The sequence below is a fragment of the Thamnophis elegans genome, chromosome 3, assembly GCF_009769535.1.
Source record: "Thamnophis elegans isolate rThaEle1 chromosome 3, rThaEle1.pri, whole genome shotgun sequence".
Classification (NCBI taxonomy): Eukaryota; Metazoa; Chordata; class Lepidosauria; order Squamata; family Colubridae; genus Thamnophis; species Thamnophis elegans.
The window spans coordinates 107376031-107395961 of NC_045543.1; the positions used below are offsets into that span (position 1 = coordinate 107376031).

Consider the following 19931-nt stretch of genomic DNA (forward strand, 5'->3'; position numbering starts at 1 on the left):
GTAACAAACAGCATAGGTGCCTTTCAACAAGATAACAAAATATTGCTTCAAGATTTTCCGTACAACTGCCATCGTAAGAATGAAACTTTGCAAATCAATGCTTATCTTTTTCACAAACCAAGGGTACCATAGGTTGAAATGAAACATTGCTAAATCCTCTTGTACTGGTTCTTGCTTCCAATGTTTGCAGCATAAAATGTGAACAGTTACCTAGTTAAACCTTTTATCTGTCTTGCCTTATAATGTCAATTCTGAATTAGCATCTCTCCAGGTTTCACATAGATGTTTTTCAAGGTGCTGCCATCCAGATCATTTGACTGGAACTCTTTGGATCTGGTATTTTATACACTTCTTACACCATTTGAAATGTTAATCCCCTTCTAGAGATGAGTCAATGCTTATGCTTAATCCTATTCTGAGCAGCTGTTTGCATGCCCTTAATTTTAACACTTTTTGGAAGGTTTGGCAGCTCTTTCTGTGACACAAAAGCATTATCAAAACAAGCATTGAGTCTAAGGAATCAGAGACTATCTGAAAATAATGTTTTCTTTAGGGTGTTTTAAAATTTTACATCTTTGATTCTTTGTCTAAGATAGGTACTTCTTCTGCACTGTACTACAGCCATATGCCATTGGATGTTATTTCCTGAAGAAATATTTGGGGAACAGGCATTCCTATTTTTAACTTTCTGCATTTAATTTTCAGTGTATTCTGAGAATGTTCATCTATCTGGTGTAATACAAGAAAAGGAAAATAGAAAATAAAGAAAGATTCTGATATCTATAGATCATCCTGAGAAACAACATCTGAAGCCCTAGAGACTGTCTATTGGCCAGCATAGAAAAGAGACCAGTGGCCTAATTCCTTATTAGGCAGCCTTCTCACTGGGAAAAATATGACAGGGATTTTGATTGCATGGATGGTTGTACAAATCTTCAGTTAGAGTTCACGTTAATAAGACTATACATATACATGAATACTATACATATACACTGAAATGAATTAGAGCAAATTTTGTCCTGTAGAATTACGGCAATAATCAGTTACAGCAGTTTTCAACTATTTTCATTATAAACGTACATGCAGCAAAAATACTGGGACAAGGGTGGTGAGTGGGGGTAGAGTCTGTCTAATGGGACAGATTGATGAAAGCAGCATTATATGCTGTTTGTGATGAAGCCCTGCTCCTTTTCAATGCATGTTCCAAAAAGGGAAGGTGGCCTTGCAGCACAACAGCATAATACTACTTTTATAATCTTGGTAAATGATGGAACCTATAGATGCCTACGTTTAAAGTCGGTGCAGAGAGGAGTTCCAAAGCCTAGTTGAATTTAACAATGAGACAGTAACAAAATAATGAGGTAGGTTTCTTATTGTCTGTGTACAATGCTATTTGACAGGCCAACAAAACTAACTGAATTCAGCAGACATGTATATCTAAATAAAATAAAAATCCTATTGAATTGCTTATAACAACAGATATTCAAGGTGTGGGTTCATGTAACGCTGGATAGATTCATATACTTTCCTAAATCAGAATATGGTTTATTTAAGTTGGGCTTAGTTTTTTTGGAACAATGAAACCAATGAAACAATAGATTCAGTATATTATTTATTAAACAAATATAGGTGACATTCTTATATGTTACAAATTAGCATTTTTAGTCTATTACAACGTATAACATTTTTTAAACCAAAGACTCAATACACACACACCCATCCCCATCATAATATTACTTTTTGAGTAGGCAATGTTATGCAATGTGGAAAAAAATCAGAAATAGTAAGAAAGAATAAGTAAAGGTATTCTGGTTGTTAGCTAACACTACACCTTTTCTAAAGTCTACTCTTCAAAAATTACTAGCCCAGGTGGAAAAACAAATAATATAGTGTGCAAGTAATTGCAACACCAGGTCCTTACATGCACTCTTGCCAAACTCTTGATACTATGGTTCAATATCATGCAAAAACAATTGTGAAATGCCAGCAACCTGAAACCACATTTATTAGTAGAAAGGGTTATAGATAATGCAGTTTTGTATTCATTTAGCATTTCATTTAAACTCAAAGTGATCTACGATTTCACATCTATTTTAAGAAACTGTAAGAATAAATCAATGTGGTCTAAACCTGTAAAAAAAGGTGTAATATTTTTGGCAATTATATTTAGATACTGCTATAATTCTAAGTTTTATTAGCAATCTGTTGTCTCAGTTGCAATAATATTCAGAACAAATGCTTTGACTTCCAAAAGTTATTAGCTCAAGAAGCAAAAACCTATTTTATTTTATAGATAAAAAATTAGATTGAATGTGTACAGAATGTGAATATTTATAAAAGGGTTAATGAATAGTTAATAATTTAATGCTAATGCTACAAACACTACCCAACTTGAATTCTGTTTGTGATTCAGCATACTCATTTATACTCTTGAAATATGTACATAAATCATTCCTATCTATAAATATTATGTAATCTATGGGAGTGTTTTACTTCTGTTATTGAAAGTCAGAACTGGGAAGAGAATCTTTAGAACTGCGGTGTGGAAAATAATACTCTTTTTTTCAAAAATATTTGTGCAGCTGAAATAAATCCTTATGAACATGAGACTTAGAAAACTCAACTGTACAATTAATACATAAGTTGTCTGCATGGGTATGTATGTATGTATGTATGTGTATATGTGTGTGTGTGTGTGTATGTACACACACACACACACACACACACACACACACACACACACACACACACACATATATATATATATATATATATATATATATATATTCATCCCCAGAGAGGAACCTTCCAGATGCCCCAAACTCTATGACCTCCCCAAGATACACAAAGAAGGAACACCACTCAGACCCATAGTCAGCTCCATAGGCTCACCTCTACAGAATCTTGCCAAATTCCTCGCCTAACAACTACAACCCTACGCAGAATCCATCACCTCACAAGTACAAAACTCACTCCATTTCATAGAAACAATAAAGAAACAAAACCTACAACCCAGCGACCTACTCGTGAGCTTCGATGTCATATCCTTCTTCACCCAAGTGCCTATAAAAGAAGCCTTGACAGTTATCCAGAACAAACACAACTCCCCTAAGCACATCCTGGACCTGAGCAACCACTGCCTAACCAACACATACTTCATCCATAATGGACAAAGATACAAACAGATAGAAGGAGCACCCATGGGATCACCCCTCTCACCCGTCATCGCAAACTTATACATGGAATATTTTGAAACTGCCTTAGATAAATCTGAACACAAACCCAAACTCTGGCTTAAATATGTTGATGACACTTTCATGATTTGGCCACACGGGAAAGAAAAACTGGACAACTTCCTCACATATCTCAACAGCTTACAACCCAAAATACAATTCATTATGGAAATAGAAGCAAACAACCAACTTCCCTTTCTGGACGTCCTAAACTACAAAAAACCCAATGGCTCCGTAGGACACACCATCTACCGGAAAAAAACACACACCAACCACTACTTAAACACACAATCCCATCACCACCCTGCACAGATCAACTCTGCAGCCAAAACCCTCATCTCCAGAACCAAATGCCTAGCCGACAAAGACCACCTGAAAACTGAATTACACACTCTCACAAACGTATTAATCTCCAACGGATTCCAAAGAAAAACAATTACCAACCTAATCCAAAGGGAGACTCCCCCCAAAAACCGAGACACAGAAAAGGACAACGCCATCCCCCTCCTCCCTTACATCAAAGGCACCACAGATAAAATCAGCAAAATTCTCCACAAACACAATATCAAGACAGCCTTCAACACTGACCAAAAAATAGCCAACATCTTAAGAAGCCCCAAAGACAAAATCCAGCTAGAAAACTAAGGAGTCTACGAAATGTCATACAAAATCTGCCCTGCAACATACATAGGACAAACGAACAGGAGAATAAATGCACACATCACAGAACACAAGAACGCAGTCAGAAAAAAAGAAAAAAACTTCATCCCTTTTCCAGCACCTTAAAGCTACAGGACATGAAATTAATTTTGAAGGAACCAGGTTAATCTCCAAAACTGAACACTTCAACAAGAGAATAATTATGGAAGCTATTGAAATAGATAAACAACCCCACAACATGAAAAAATGTGATGATACCTCCCACCTACCAGACATCTGGAAACCAGCCCTGGTAAACATCCGTTACAACACAAAACAACAACGGACTCACAGCCAGCACCAATCAGCACCAATCTATCAATCATGATACAGCCACATATGCAATCAATCCACTTACTGAAACAACGCTAGCACTCCACACCCACCCACTAAAATGTATAGAAAGACATCAGCTCCGGCCACGCTTTAAGCCATAAACACCAGCCTGAAGATGGCAAGTGAGACCTCGCCGAAACATGTGTGTGTGTGTGTGTGTGTGTACTATAAGTGACTAGCCTTAATCGAACTTTAGAAGGTTTTTTTTTTAATAACAAAAACTTAATAAAGTACAGCAACCTGTAGTAAGAGACTAAAATAATTGTGCTTCCCTTTTGGATCTACTACAAGTAGTGTAAATTGAGAGAATAAGTGCTGACTAGAGAAATGCATATTAAGATGTATCATAATTTGCATTTTTGCAACTGATTATAGCTCAAGCTGTTAGCTGCTTGAGTTTTTATTTTGGCTACTATTCCATTTGGCTCCTATAAACATATTTTTAAAACTCTTGGCAAACAACAAACTGCTTTGCAGAAAGCACATCCAAACCAATTTAGAAAACAACTTGAACCAATTCAAACCTTCCAGATAATTAAGAGAAAATGCTTTTGTAACTTTAATATTATTATTCCAGGAATCAGAAAACATTCTGTGTTGAAGTTTGGTTTTAAAAATGTAAATGTTTGATAATGAAATTTAGTGTGATAACACTGCAAAAAGTTGGGCTTATATTGCAGCTTCAACTCAACTCCACTTTGTAGTACAGTATTCTGGGAGATTGACTTTAATTTGCAAAGACAATTTATTCATATACCTCGAGAAGGATTCAAAAATACAGATACAGAATGCATTCCTATGAAAACTTTCCTACACATATGTCCCAATGGAGACAATGGCTGGCTAACATATTTCAAACCAGAATTCTTCAGTATACTAGATACAATCCAAAAAGCTGTTTTCCTGATCAACACTATATGATTCTTTGTCTTTCAATTCCTGGTATCTCCCTTTTTCTGTAGGAAGTGTTTCATGCTAGAATTCATTTGCAGTTTCAAAGGAGTTAGAAAAAAAGATACTTTAGCAGAGTCACCCCACTGAATTGCATATGCTCACATATGTTACACAATGTTACGAAGCCCGAAATAAAACAGTCCATGTGTGGTGGCAAGTGAAGTTTGCCTGACTGAGAAGTGATCGCCTCATGTCATGACTTCATTTTGAAGTGGGTAACATTGAAGTCAACCATGATAGGTAAATCAGGGGAACCGATTTCAATATTGTAAATGAACTTTTACATCACATACATTTCAACTGGCTCTCTAATTGTTTTAGTGCTCTTACCTATAACCAAGGAACAGAATAAGCATTGCACAGGAAGACATTAATTTGGGGACTTATTAAATCAACTATTCAACATCAAATATCCATAAAATAGAGAAACCAACCAAACGTGGTGATAAAGGTCAAGTCTAATTGCTTTTTTTTCTCTTTAAGACCCGATTTGTCCAAGCCATAAAGAAGCAATGTAATTACATGTGGGGAATATTTCTGCCACTGGTCTATGATTTCTTTCTAGGAACTCTGAAAATGAAACCCTGTTAATCATGAAGCAATAGAACACAGGAGGATAAATAGCTGAAAATCTATTTAAAAGGACTGTAGTTGTCTTAGTGGAGATGTCCTATTTCTTTAAAAATAGTGTAGCAAAATAAATTCGCCCAAATTTCTTTTGCAGACAGTTGTCACTTTCTTCTGTCACTTTCTAATATACTGAATTAATGAGATTCAGAGGTAGGAACATGATGTAAATTTAATTTAATTTGCTTATCATAGAAAAAAGTTTCCAAATCAACAGAATGACAGCAACTAGAGTTGTGAAACTTCAATCGCTTTCACAACTTCTATAGAAAATGAGACTTGGCCAGTTCTGAAATATTCCCCAGTTTCATAAAGCAATGAGAATACTTCTCTTGCTGATTATGGTACTGTGAGAAGTCCTCCCTGAAGGCAGAGGTTAATATGCAGGCAAAAGTAATAGAGGCCTATGAGCTGGACTACTGTTTTTCCTATCCTGTGGAAAGGATCATAGAAACTTCTTTTTTTATTTTAACAATTTGCTTTTCTTTACTATTATTTATACTGCTTAAAAACCACTTAAGAATGATTATCTTGTAAGTTGAGAACTAATTCGAATATATTTATAAATATCCTAAACACACATGAAAATCTAGATTCTGAATAAAACATTCACATGATGAACATACAAGATCTAAATGGAAACTGAGATTTAAAAGACCAGCAAAAGTACTTATTCCTTTAAAAAAGGTTTCAGCATCCAATCCAAAATGTCATTCTCACAATCATGTACTTTACATCATGGCTTTAATTGCCAAGCCATATTCTTTTTCTGTTAAAAAAAAAAGCCAGTAGACACTACATAGCTTATCAACACTGTTTCATATTAATACAGTGTGCTACATGTTGATTTTAAAATGGGCCAGATGTGATTCATTTAGCAACTCTCTCCTTCATCTTCTTTACTTGCCACTGATGGCTAATTAGTCATAATCCATTTTTCCTCATGATATTTATTGTGACAACAAAAGACCTGAGAATTATTATTCAAGAATATCTCTAAAAATGAACAAAAGCATGGATACACATAGGTAGAGCTGTGAGAGATCAAGTGCTAAAGGTGATTCAGAATATACATAGATTTGCTCATAGCATCTATTGGAAGCATTATATATTTTCCTATAATCCTGCAACTGCTACCATTTAACCACCGAAAAAAATGTATAGTTGTAAAGTGCTATATGTGCATCTATACACACTCTCAATCAAAGTGTGCCCCTCAGATCTCCACATAATCCTCTTTATTCATATGTAAAGCCCTATCTGAATGCCCTGGGATTTATTTGATTTATATGGCTACCCATAACAATACATGACCAGGGGAAGCTAATAATATTAAAAAATTAGTCACACTATGAAGAGCTGCTGATTTGGAAGTGCCCTTTATATCATAACATACACTGCTATTCTTAGCCAACTTAATTTCAGCAGAATCGGAATTTCCATTTTAATTGCACTACAGGAATATGTGAATGTGTGAGAGAGTAGATTTAGAATTACGTCATGCTAGTTTTTTTTTTTTTTGACTATACAAAGCATCTCAGCGTCCATGGTTTATATCAGCAGTAAATTCACTAGCAAACTCCTCCCATGTGTACAAATAGGCTCACATAGGATTAAAATAAAACAAATGCAAATAATACTAATAGAATCCCTAATATTTTAAATGTATACAATATCACATAAACTAAACTACTTAGTTATTTAGAGGAGTTTAAGCAAATGCCACCCTTAAAATATGACTAAAATATTTAAAATACATGGAGATTTAGAAATTATCTGTTATTAAACTTTTCCCAGAAACGTATGTCTATACTGTTTCATAGTGAACTGAATTTTTTGTTGTTTAAAATCCCTATGTGTTACTTCCGCTAGTTAAGTGTTCTTTCCTCTAAAACATGGGGAAGCCAACTGACCCTGTACAATTTAGTTTGTAGCAGGCTGAAAAATACATTAACTGTTAAAAAGAGTTGATTGGAGTGATTAAACAGCTACATTCCTAAAAGAAGAATATCAGTGGCCAAGTCACCAGGCAGTATCCTTACTAGGGAAAACCTCCATTTTGTGTTCACATATTTGCATGCACGGTTATTCAACATAGTTTACTAAATCCATTTTTTTAGGATTTACATAATGTACAGAAGAATGAGTTAACCACAAGGGCTGGATCTGAGCAACATGCCAGGGTGGCTGGTATGTTTTTGGTCTGTATATCATGCAAACACAGCCTCTTACCAGTTTCTATTACATCTGTGTATGATTGATATCTAGAATAAGAAAGAAGAAATTTAACAATCTCCCTTCAAAACCATCAGTGATAATAGCTGCCTAGCAACTCCTGGTAAATCATTGCTATCTGCTGATTTATTACTACTGAGGAGCTGGGATAGCATGTTGATTCCACCATCAAGGAAGTGTTAGCTTTTTGAGGTAGTCCAGACAATCAGTATAACAATGAATATTAGCTGTATCTTTAGTGTAAGGTTATATTAACAGAGTTTTGCAAGCTGAACATATTATTCCTATCCTTTCCTTTAACTCTCTGGAAAACTAGTGAGGGTTCCTTCTGAAATGCTTCCCAAATCCCCTCCTCTTCTGTGGACCAAGATATCTTTCATATATGGCTCTTCCTCTTGTTTTCCATTCCCCGCATACCATTAGACAGACAAAAAACAAAGGATACCGATTTGTGAATCCATACTTCTAAATGTGCACTTAATAGTTTTGGATTTGCATAGTTCAAATATGCAAGAACCAGAGTGAAATATCTGCTTCATTAACAACCTTTCCCTACACATATCTTCTCTATCTAGCTATCTCAAGTCTAACCTAATTATCTCAATTATATCATTTATCAAAAATGTGGACACATTGAATTCTCTTCACCCCCAAGTGCCCAAATGCATGTTTAAAAATGGCATCCTTTGACCTTTCCATGCTGCCAAGCCAGCAAAAGGATGACCGCATGTAGCAAGGAATATATCATCTTCAGCAAAGCGTGAAAGAGACTAAAAATTGTAAGACTACCATTAAAAGCAAAGGGCTGTATAATAAAAAAGGAGAACTTTAACACAAAGATTTGACCTTTACAAGGACATATGAGCATTATATCTGAAAACATCCTAGTGACATTCAAACCCAACAGGTGTCCTCTATCAAACACTGCAGCCATCCTCCCCTTCCTTCCACCTGTTCTCCATGTGAGAACAGTCACTCATATGCTCCAGCATCTACACTGACTTCCTATTGTTTTCTAAATGCAATCCAAAGGGCTATTTTCAATCCATCTCCAGAAAACCTCTGACAGCTGTGAATCATCACATGCTTTTATATTGGTCTAGCATAGGCATCTAGAGAAAGATTCTGCATGGATTTAGATTGAAAGTGTATCTTGTCTAGGAGCAGTTTTTGTTTTATTTCTTTATTTTTATTTTTTGCAAAGTGCTAGTCAAAATATGCTTTGTGATGATTGGGAGGTTTTGTATAAGACTATTTTAGGCATGCTTTATAAGGAAAAGGCTTTTTGGGTAGCCCTGCAGGACAAATGCTCTGCTGAATATCTGGAGAAGGGCTCCATGCAGAGCAGACAGATATGACTGACTTGCAAGAAAGTTTGAGGCAATGTTTCCCAATCCTTTAAACGTGCGGACTAGCTGGGGAATCCTGAGAGTTTTAGCCATGCTTGGGAATTCTGGGAGTTGAAGTCTACACATCTTAAAGTGGTCAAGGTTGAGAAGCACTGTTTTAAGGTACTTTTATGCCAGATTAGATAGGGTTTTTTAAAAAATGAGTCCTCCTTTGGAACCTTTATTTTTCAATTTGTGCTAGTGTAAAATGCATAAATTCAATTTTATATGCCTCGGAGAGGTTTCAATCTCTCCCTTTGGAAGACATTTGCTTTATGCAAATGTTTTCCAACACAAATGTGCAAACTACCTTGAACCTTTAATTCAGGCTTGAAGTTCTTCTTCTGTGTAGTAAGGTTAATCCGTTCATTGTAACTTATGCAGCATAAATAAGTCAACAGAAATCTACTTAATGCGTTCTTAGTTCTCCTTTAACCGTACTTTCCTTAAAGTCAATCAATTTAGAAAAGTCTTGACAATCTTAGCTCTTGTCAATTTTCATTGGTCAAGGTCAAGATATATCTATTGATGGGTCTTACTTTAGTTCTATTTTTCACAATGGAAATAAGCAGAAACCTTTTCCATAGAAGGGTGGATGGAAATTCAACTGATAAATCATTGTGTGTTGCTACACCTGCAGGCCAAAATCAGTTACATTTTTGCATTACTCAACATAGCATTATTGAAAGTATGAAAAGGCAATATATTTAGAGGGCCTAAAACTTAGAGAAATAGAGGTTGTTGGGTTCATTCAATATCGTTCACATTTCATACCTGCTGCATTGGTTCTTCCTCTAAATACATCATCATAAGCTTTCCACTGGGGTGTCACTTGATAAACATGGATGAACACCACAAACACTACCACCAGGCATACTAGTGGTACCAGGGCAGCAGTAAAAAGGGCTGCATAAATATTTGGAATGAAGCACCTGAAAGGGAAAAAGAAAACAGAGTCATTATCAAGTATTATAGGAACTTTGACTAGAGTGTGGAAGTTACCCACACACGTTGTTTAACCATATGATTTTCAAGAGTAAAAAGGAAATTCAAATGACATTTAATCATCTCATATATCTTGAATTTATAAGGGACAGCAATTGTCAAAATGGGATTAAATGTTTTTAAGTATAATAAAAGTTTTTACAAATGCAGTTTTCCCAAATAGAAAAAAGCTACTCACTAAAAAAAAAAAAACACCCTTCTACATGTATATTCATCTAATTTAGTAGCACTATTAAAAGAATATGCATTTTTGTACATTTATCATCGGTTAACACAGTCAGAATTTCTTTAAAAACATATATAAAACCAAAAATGATTGGCATATAATAAAAGTTTCCATTTTAGATAAAACAACTGTGGATTTCCTTTTGTAATAACTTTCCTCCCACTATTTTTCCTTTTTCAGTTGGAGAAGTGAATAGGGCTAGACCTCACCCATTCAGAAACCAAAGCTGAAATCTATGTAAATCTCATGTAAGCCCAATTACGGTGGGTTCTTTTGATGTAAATAAATGAGAACTGACAGTCCAGGAATATCTTATCTTCAAGAAAAACATACTGTTTGATTACTTTACCAGAATACTGTGAAGTTTTATTTATGTAGTTAAAATATAGAATGTCAATAGGAACATTATTTGGTTCACAAAACTTAATTGTATTTAAAGAACTTTTGGACTGAATTGGGTATTGAGCAGGGTTTTTTTAAACTCCAGTGTAGGTCTATAAACTTCTGCTCCTTACCAACTTCAATAGCCAATTGTTTTATATTCACTTTTTTTCAAATCAGAAAAAAAAAGCCATTGGCATATTCTAGCATCCCCACTGTTGCCCTTTTCTACATTCATTAGATTAAAAAAATGTTGAATCTCCACAAAATGTTCAGGAATATCTCCCCATTGGTCAATTCTGACTAAAAATGAGAAATACTATATGATCAGTAAAAGCTTGACTTACAACTACAATTAGGACAAATGTCAATGGAGATTCTCAATCATCCAAGTCATGGTTGTCCCAAGGGTGCTTTTTCAAAAGGCAACTGGATTTTCTTGATTTTGCTTCTTATCCAAGAAGCTCCTTTAGTTCTGAAAAGAGAACCTAGGAAGCTTCCTGGATGAGAAATGAAATGTTTTCAAAGAAAAAACCAAGGAAGTCCAGTTGCCTTTTGCAGTTAAGCTAAGCAGTGAAACTAAGCTATTTTTAAGTGAGTTGCACACACTTTTAAGACCTTTTTGGCCATGGGTACAGTGAATCACTACAATTGTTAAATGAATCATGCAATCATTAAGTAAATTTGCCTTCTCTCCTTGACTTGGGAAGGTTGAAAATGGCAATCATATGACTCTGGGATGCTGTAAAACCATCGTAAATACATGACAGTTGCCAAGCACCCTAATTTTGATCATGTGATCATGAGGATGCTGTGACTGTCATAAGTGCAAGAACTAGCTGTAAGTAAATTTTTTCAGTGGGCATTGTCATTTTGAATGATTGCTAAGCAAAAAGTTGTAAATCAAGGACTATTTGTAATTGGGACTCCGCAAGAGCAAATACTGTATGTCCATTCAAAACTACTATCAAGATGCTTCTCTTGTACAATTAATTTCTGTCTATCCACACTTTTATGGAAATGCACAATTACCAGATTTTATCTTTCTTGAAGATTAAGATTGAATATTTATAAGCAGGTTTTAAAATTAACTATCATTACCAGTATCATCTTTACTATTTCCAGTGAGTATACCTAAAATTCTAGTTCTGTACTGGTTAATAAAACATTGTGAAGGTTTCTATCTTTTGTCCTTTCATTTCTAAACTGATTTATTGTGAAGAGAGTTGATTTATAGTATAAATTACTATTGTAAAAAATACAGTGTGCATCTGCCAACCTTACTATTTTTAGAATGCAAGAATATGAGAAAAAGCAGATACAAATTACTAATTAAATGTACAAATCATTCCCAATTTATCTACCTATTGCATAAAAGGGTCTGAGCTATCTTGGCAGTGAGTTATATATTATGACTGGGAATGCCCTATGGGAGAAAAGGAAACTTGTAGTGCTCTGAATCTTTATTTAGTTATGGGATTTGTATCCTGCCTATTTGAGTATGTTGGCTGGATAACAGTTAGCAGAATAAATAATAATAACTTAAAAGTGCATTACATGTAAGTTAGAAAATAGTAAATTATAATGAAGTTAAGCTAACATAAAAAATTAAAGATTAAGCGGGGTCAAAACCATTAGTGGGCTCATTAGTTCTTATGTACTCAAGTTTCTCCCCAAATAGCCACAGTTTTACAGCTTTCTGAAAACTAAGCACTGTATTCCAAAGGCAGGCAGCCATGCTGAGCAGACTTATCTCCAGGATTGGAAAAGCCAGGTTTTTTTTAGCAAGTGCTAAGTTCAGAGGTCTCCATAGGATTCATATCACTTACCAGAATTATTTAATAGATGATAATGAATTCTCTTATGAAAGTGACCTAAGTTAATGTTCTATTTTTCTCTATTAATCTTAAGTCTCAATGGACTGTATATAACTGTCAAAAACTATTACTTTGTGCACATGAAAAATATACTGAGCATACGTGTGAATGAAACATTTTAGAAAGAAGGAAGGAACGTGGAAGATCAAGTTTATAGTCATCTATGGAAACCAAGCTTTCATCTGCAAGAATTTGTATTACCATACCTCTGCAGTGCAGGGAATATAGCAAGCTTCATAGTACTACAATGTTGCCATTTTGTTGGGCATACAAAAATAGAATGTGGATAAGCACAAGACATTTTTATTATTGCAAATATACTGACTAGGAGTCTATGCTGTTTTGGCTGAAACACCAAAAAAGAGAATTATTATGTCCAAATATTCTTCAGGCAATTATTAATTTCCTCTCTGTGAAATATCCAGCATATTGTTTACACAGATTATATTATGAATTTATTGCACCCTAAAGTTTAGGTGGTGTTTAATAATAGGTAGTGCTAATGATTGAAAGAAAAACCAGATTATGTTGATACTCTTGGCAGCTGTCACTGTGACTATATATATACTCCAGGATGGGGCTCTATTGGATCCGTCATATATTGTGTCTCTATGCATATCCTGCTTTCAGTCCAATGTGTGCGCATGACTATTTTCAACCCTTATCTCCTATTCCTGCGTGGGCCTTTCCTTCCTATTTGCAATGTTAGTTGCATATTTCTCCCACTGCATGCCAAATCTCTGGCATGATTGTGCTGCTCAATGAGGAGCGGTGACAACTTATAAGTAAATGTTATTTGAGTGTCTGTTTGTTTTGGTTTTTGCTGACCACATATAAATGTTGGGAGCTGTTTAGGATGTAATATTTTCTGTAGAATTATCAAAGTTTTGGGTATTATGTTTTAAGAGCAGTTTGATAATATGAAAGTAGGTTTATTGTTATACTTAGTGAATTCACATAGACAAGAGTGTTAAAACAATTGTCACAATATGTTTTACAATATACTATCTGAGAATGCAATACAATAGTTTTTGTTCAACTGTAGATAATCTAAAATCTTCCATTTAAAGATTGCTGTAGAGACCTAAATCACAGTCGTCTTATCAAAAGAACTACATCTGCTTCTTTTTCCAACTGAGAGGGAGGAAATAGGGATTGATCAACCAACTTTTCTTATTGGCTGTTTATGCTGCATAGTATTGTTGAACAAATGCTAATACAAATATTCATACAAATGTTTGATAAAACTTCCACTTTCATTTTTAGCAGCTACCACCGTGCCCTTACCTGTAGAACAAACAAGCTAACATCTAAATCAAAGACAAAGTAATGCCAGCTAAAATCATAAAAGTTTATTAGCAATTAGATTAATTGCAACTTTTTATTTGTGAACACAATAAAAAAAATTGTAGATGTTTGCTTGCTCTCAGAAGAACTGTGCAGATATCAAACATTTGTCAGGCTAGCTAATGCCATCGTGTTTCCCCAAATTGAGTTTGATTACTATAATTACCAAGAGTTATTCTTCCTCAAGTAATCACCAAAGATTAGCCATTTATATTATGGACAGGTATTGAATAATATAATGACCAATAGTTACTGCCAGACAGATCAACAATTCCTTCCCCATTTTATCTTTGAACTTTCTGAACCAAAAGATTCTGTGACGTGCACTCCTGTTCGCAAAGGAAAACAGTGAATAGATAAAAGTATTAAGTTGATGAAGTATTGTGTCAGACTGAAGAAGCTACTTGGATAAGCAGCAAGATGTTTCAAATGAAAAAAGTCAGGTTGCCATGACTCAACTTTCAGATGAAAATATTAAGTTTGCATGATTGCACAGTTTGTACCAGCAATGATGGCTGGCGAATGGCAGAAAATTCCTGATCCTCAGTGTACAACAGTTTGTATGAACAGAGCTTATGTATTTGCTTTGGCAATAAAAGTACATAACTCTGCCTACATTTCAAATTTATGGGACTAGAAATTTCACCTAATGTGGTTATGATACCAGTAGGGATCTGATACTCCCCTGGTAAAATATAAATTGCCCTGAAAAACCTTCAAAGTAGTTAAAGAGCAATATATTTGTTATAGCTAAAATGTGTGCACTGCTTTTTTACTTAAAACTCATAAGGCAGGTTCTAGAAAGTAAAAAAAAAAAAGAAATTAGCAAAATTCCATCTTGGAGTTTCCCATTTTTCTTATCAATTGTTTATTCCAAAATTATAGGAATAAAGCCAGTGCTTTGCAAGCACTTGTTTCAAGCCCACAAGCAAAGTAAAAGATTATTATGTTGTTAGTCAAGATCTTTGAACTAAACTTATATATCAATATATTTTAATGCAGACAGAAGATAAATCCTGAATATTCTTGACAGAACAAAACCAGTTAATAAAACATATATATGAAATTCCCTTGATACTTTGATTTTTTTAGGTAACATTTTAATGCTTGGTTTACAATATTGAGGAAGGGAGATTCCCAAGCTCAAATTAATTAACTGATGATTGAGTTGAAAATGCAATTAATTAGACTAGCATTTTTCAAACTGATATCCACAGGATATTTGGAATAAATATTCCCCAAATTTGCAGTAATCATGGCAAATTCCTATGCTGGAGGAGAGTAGCTTGGGGTACCCTCCATAGCTAGGATGGCGAATAGTGAGGGAGCTATAAGTTCTGGATGCTGTAATTCAGGGGGGGGGGGACACGGTTTCCTCATTCCAAACTTAAAACAATTCTAAGCATAATCATCAATTATAAGCAATTTCAATGTATCTATACTAGGATTAGGCAACCAAGAACCTTTCAAAGATGTTTGCTTATATTTAGAGGATTGGGTAGAGTGTTCGATCCAGTGGACTGCAATGATGCAGAAGAAAGAAATAATGAAGAGAAAGGGTGAAAAGAAAATTATAAAAAGAAAAGAAGCTATATCTACAATTGGCCTCAACTCTGTGCTCCTCATGCAGGTGGTCTATGGTGGTTCTTGACAAAAGCAATGGCTACCCTAAAGAACTTTCACTAGGCATCTGAATACTAGTCTGTGTGAATAATGACCCTACTATGCTGTCACCATCACTGGGTCATTCTCATTTTCCTCAGTATTCCCATGTAGTTTATTAAGTGGGTTCAGGAAAAACAAATCAAGAACAATATAGTTGTTCTATGTACAGAAGATTTAATCAGCTCCTTCCACTGCTGTCCTTAATACCCTCCACAAGCTGGTGATAAATCTCTGTCCTGAGAAGCCCTTTCTACATATGCAGCCTTCCTAGATAAGTGTTCCAATTCTTGAAGAGGTCATAAAGATGGAACAGTTATCCCTGCTATTTCTAATGATGGGGTTAATTTGAATCTCCAAATAAAGATCTTCTACCTACCAATGTCTACCTGGATTCTATTCTACCTTGAGGTTAGTTGATAGCATAATTGACTTGTCCAGGTGCCAAATCAGCAAAAGGAATTAAATCCAGGATGCTTGGAAATCAATCAAACATTATTTTATATACCATAATTGCTGTTTAAATGCAATGCTTAAAACAAGCATAATGAAGTTCTTGGCCTTAAATATAGTGAACTTCTTGGACTTCCTTGGACTAACCATTCCTATCCTTCCCTACTTTGATCTGATCACTTGTCTCAGATTATGGAACCCGAAGACTTTGCCATTACGTTTTATGGGCCAGGGAACTAAATCTGCCTCTCATTCTATCACTGTTGGTCTCTGGAGTAGGTTGACACTGTGTTACTTTTCAGTTCTGAAATATCATGGAATAACATAAACATATATTATATACAGCTGCACTATTTGGAAACTGAAGATAATGCATATGGCAGGTACTTTTATAACCAAAAAGTTATCTCCAAATTCAGAAATAACACTTCATAATTTTTTTCAAATAGAAAGTTAGAATATAAAATTCACTGGGTATGAAACCGTGCAATTCATTTAATAAATCTTCCTCTATAGATCTATTTTTAAATGAAAGAAAAAGAAAAACCAAATTGCACCAGATCATCTGGATTTCCCTTGGTTATTGTTTAGAGATTGTTGTTTTTCTTTCTCTTCTCTGAAATGTGTTTGCAAATCCTGGAAAGCCCTTTAAATGCTAATACAGCACGAAAAGGGGATTTTCCTTAAACTATTTTCTGTTCTGAGTGCCAGCAGCTTTATGAGTCAAAACAAACAGTTCTCAGATGTACCATATCAATTGCTCAAGAGCGTTGATCTGAATAGTATAATGCTGGGTGATTTATTTATTCAAAAAAACCCTTTTGAGTTTAGCATGTCTGCCCATAAAATCATTTGATTTTAATTGTTTTTATGAAAGGATACCTTTTTTACTGCAATAGAAATCCAACTACGTGTAAAAGCTCTGATTCTGATACCAATCTTTTATTCTGTCTGTCTACCAATCAATCCATCCATCCATCTATTCATCCATGACAATTTTGCTTCAGATTTAGGAAGCAAGCAAAAACAGCTACCCAAATTAGTTTCATAAATATTTATCAAAAGAAAAAGAGCACTTAATTATCTTTATTTACTTTAGAATAGGCTTCCCCCCCGGCCTTTTATTTTAAAGCTAAATCATGAAGATAGAAGATGAACACTCCATCCAGTACTCCAGTCTTTAAAAAAGAAGGATATAGGAATTGATGGTCCAGGGCCCTGTCTACTTTGTGAATCTTGTGTAGGACTCTCCGCCCAAATGATGCCTCAGCCAAGACAAACGAGTCCAGCTTATAATTCTTGATGAATGGTGATGGAGAGGCCCAAGTAGCGGCCCTACAAATCTCCTCCACTGATGCTTGAGTAGCTCGGGTGGCTGTAGTAGCTGCGCTGTGTGTGGAGTGAGCCATAATCCAGCCTGGAACCTGTCTGGATTGATGTTCATAGGCCAGCGCAATACAGGCCCCACAGCCATCTGCCGATAGTAGAAAGAGACACTTTTTTGCCCATTGAAGTGGGCTGGAAGGAAACCCAGAATGATTAAGTTCGATGGAAGGAAGCTGTCCTCTTCATGTAGTGGCGGTTCGCCCTTCTGACATTTAATTTATGCCACCGTTTTTCAGTGGGATTTCTGGTGTTGGGACAAAAATCAGGTAAGAAGACCTCATGAGATCTGTGAAAATGTGTATTCACTTTAGGAATGAACGATGGGTCCAGCCTGAGGATGACCCTGTCTTGACAAATGATACACAAGTTATCTCGAATAGAAAGAGCCATCACTTCTGAGATTCGCCTTGTGGGGTGACAGCCACAAGGAAGGCAACCTTAAGTGTCAGAAGACAAAGAAATGTTGTCTTTAATGGTGGATTAAAGAGAACATATAAGACCAGAGGAAGATCCCATGTGGGATAGCACTGAATGACTGGTGATTGCAAGTTCGATGCACCCCGGAGGAAGCTACATACCCTTGGATGTTGAGACAGGGTGTGATTGGATTCAGTCCTTAGAATAATGGACAAAGCGGCGACCTGCGTTGGGAGCATGTTTAGGGTGAGCCCCTTGTAGAGTCCGTGTTGAATTCAAACACCTGAGGAACAGAGGCCAGGATGGGATAGATAGGGATGGTAGAGCACCATCTGCAGAACACGGCCAAGGTCACGTCATAAATCCGGTTCGTAGAGTCATGCCTCGAGGGTTGGATGGTCTGGATGACTCATCTGGATAATTTCCCCTTTCTCAGGATATCCCTCTCAAATGCCAGATGGTTAGCAGGAACCACTGGGGTTCTGGGTGAACCAGCACCCCCGGCTGAGAGAGATCCTGTTCTGGTGTATCTGCCATGGACGGGAGACTGAGAGGCTGATCAAGTCTGTAAACCATGGGCATCTGAGCCAGTACGGAGTGACCAGCAGGACCTCCCCTTCCTCTGTGAAAATTGTCCTAACCACCCATGGGATGAAGGCAAAAGGGGGAAAGGCGTACAGGAGGCCCTGCGGCCATGGAATGTGGAGAGTGTCTGTTCCTTCTACTCCCGGTGTCAGGAACCTGGAGAAAAATCTTAGGAGATGAGCATTTTCTGGTCAGGTGAACAGGTGTACTCATGGTCGGCTGAATCTGTCAGAAAGAGATCCAGTTGAAGACACCATTGTATTGTCCTAATCTGTAGGAGATGGCGAGTCTCGGCTTCTATGCACTTCCTCTTGGAGGAATCCTTGGGGGTAGGGCAACTTAAGAAGTGGCAGGAAGGAGGAGAGAGGAATTCTATTGTGTCACCCAGCCTCACTGTCTGTAAGCATCTGTAGTGGTCTCCTTCCACTGGGGGTGGGGGAAGACTTGTAAGCGACCACCAATGGACAGAGTGAGTAGGGAGTCACTTGGCTCTCTGGAAGGGCATGAGTCCAGCCCCGCAGAAAAGTCATCTGACATAAGGCTGTTGCCTGCCCCTGTTTCTGAAGGCACTCCTGTCCTGGTATCTATCTTCCCCTTGGGAATAAGGTTGCTGAATCTGGGGAGCAGGGAATCCAGATTCAGCCAGTAGAAAGGGCTGTTTATGTGAATAGGGAGAGACCCTGTGGTCCGTCCACTTTTGAATAAAAGGAAGGACCTTTTTCTTGTCTTTGGTCTCTACCAGGACTGGGTCAAGAGCCTCACCAAAGAGTTTGTACCCTTTAAAGGAGCTGAGGCTAGGCGCCATTTGGACTGCATGTCTGCCTGCCAATGACAGAGCCATGTGATGTAACATTGGCTGCTAAGTCTGAAGATGCGAACTTGGCCGCATTGAGCCGAGTATTTGGTGGATGCCACTACCTTATTTAAATCTTGGCGGAGCCTGGTATCTTCAGGAGGAATCTTATCTAAGAGCTGGCAAAGCCACATGAGTGTGGCTCTGTTAAAAAATGAAGCTGAGGTGGCTGCTTTGATAGCTCAAGCCGAGGCCTGGTGAACTTTGCGGAATGAAGTCTCTGCCTTCTTGTCTTCTACCTTCATCCCCTCCATAAGATCTGAGGGA

At 36.5% G+C, this 19931-nt stretch overlaps 1 protein-coding gene across 1 annotated transcript in view; it reads right to left on the reverse strand.

Annotated features, from left to right (window-relative positions):
• The window catches only part of ADGRV1 (adhesion G protein-coupled receptor V1), a 246303-nt gene that overhangs the window by 34961 nt on the left and 191411 nt on the right, over window positions 1–19931 (reverse strand). Inside the window, exon 85 of the mRNA XM_032213599.1 lies at window positions 10247–10404. Coding sequence (XP_032069490.1) covers window positions 10247–10404 — 158 coding nt within the window. The remainder of the gene's footprint in view (window positions 1–10246; window positions 10405–19931) is intronic.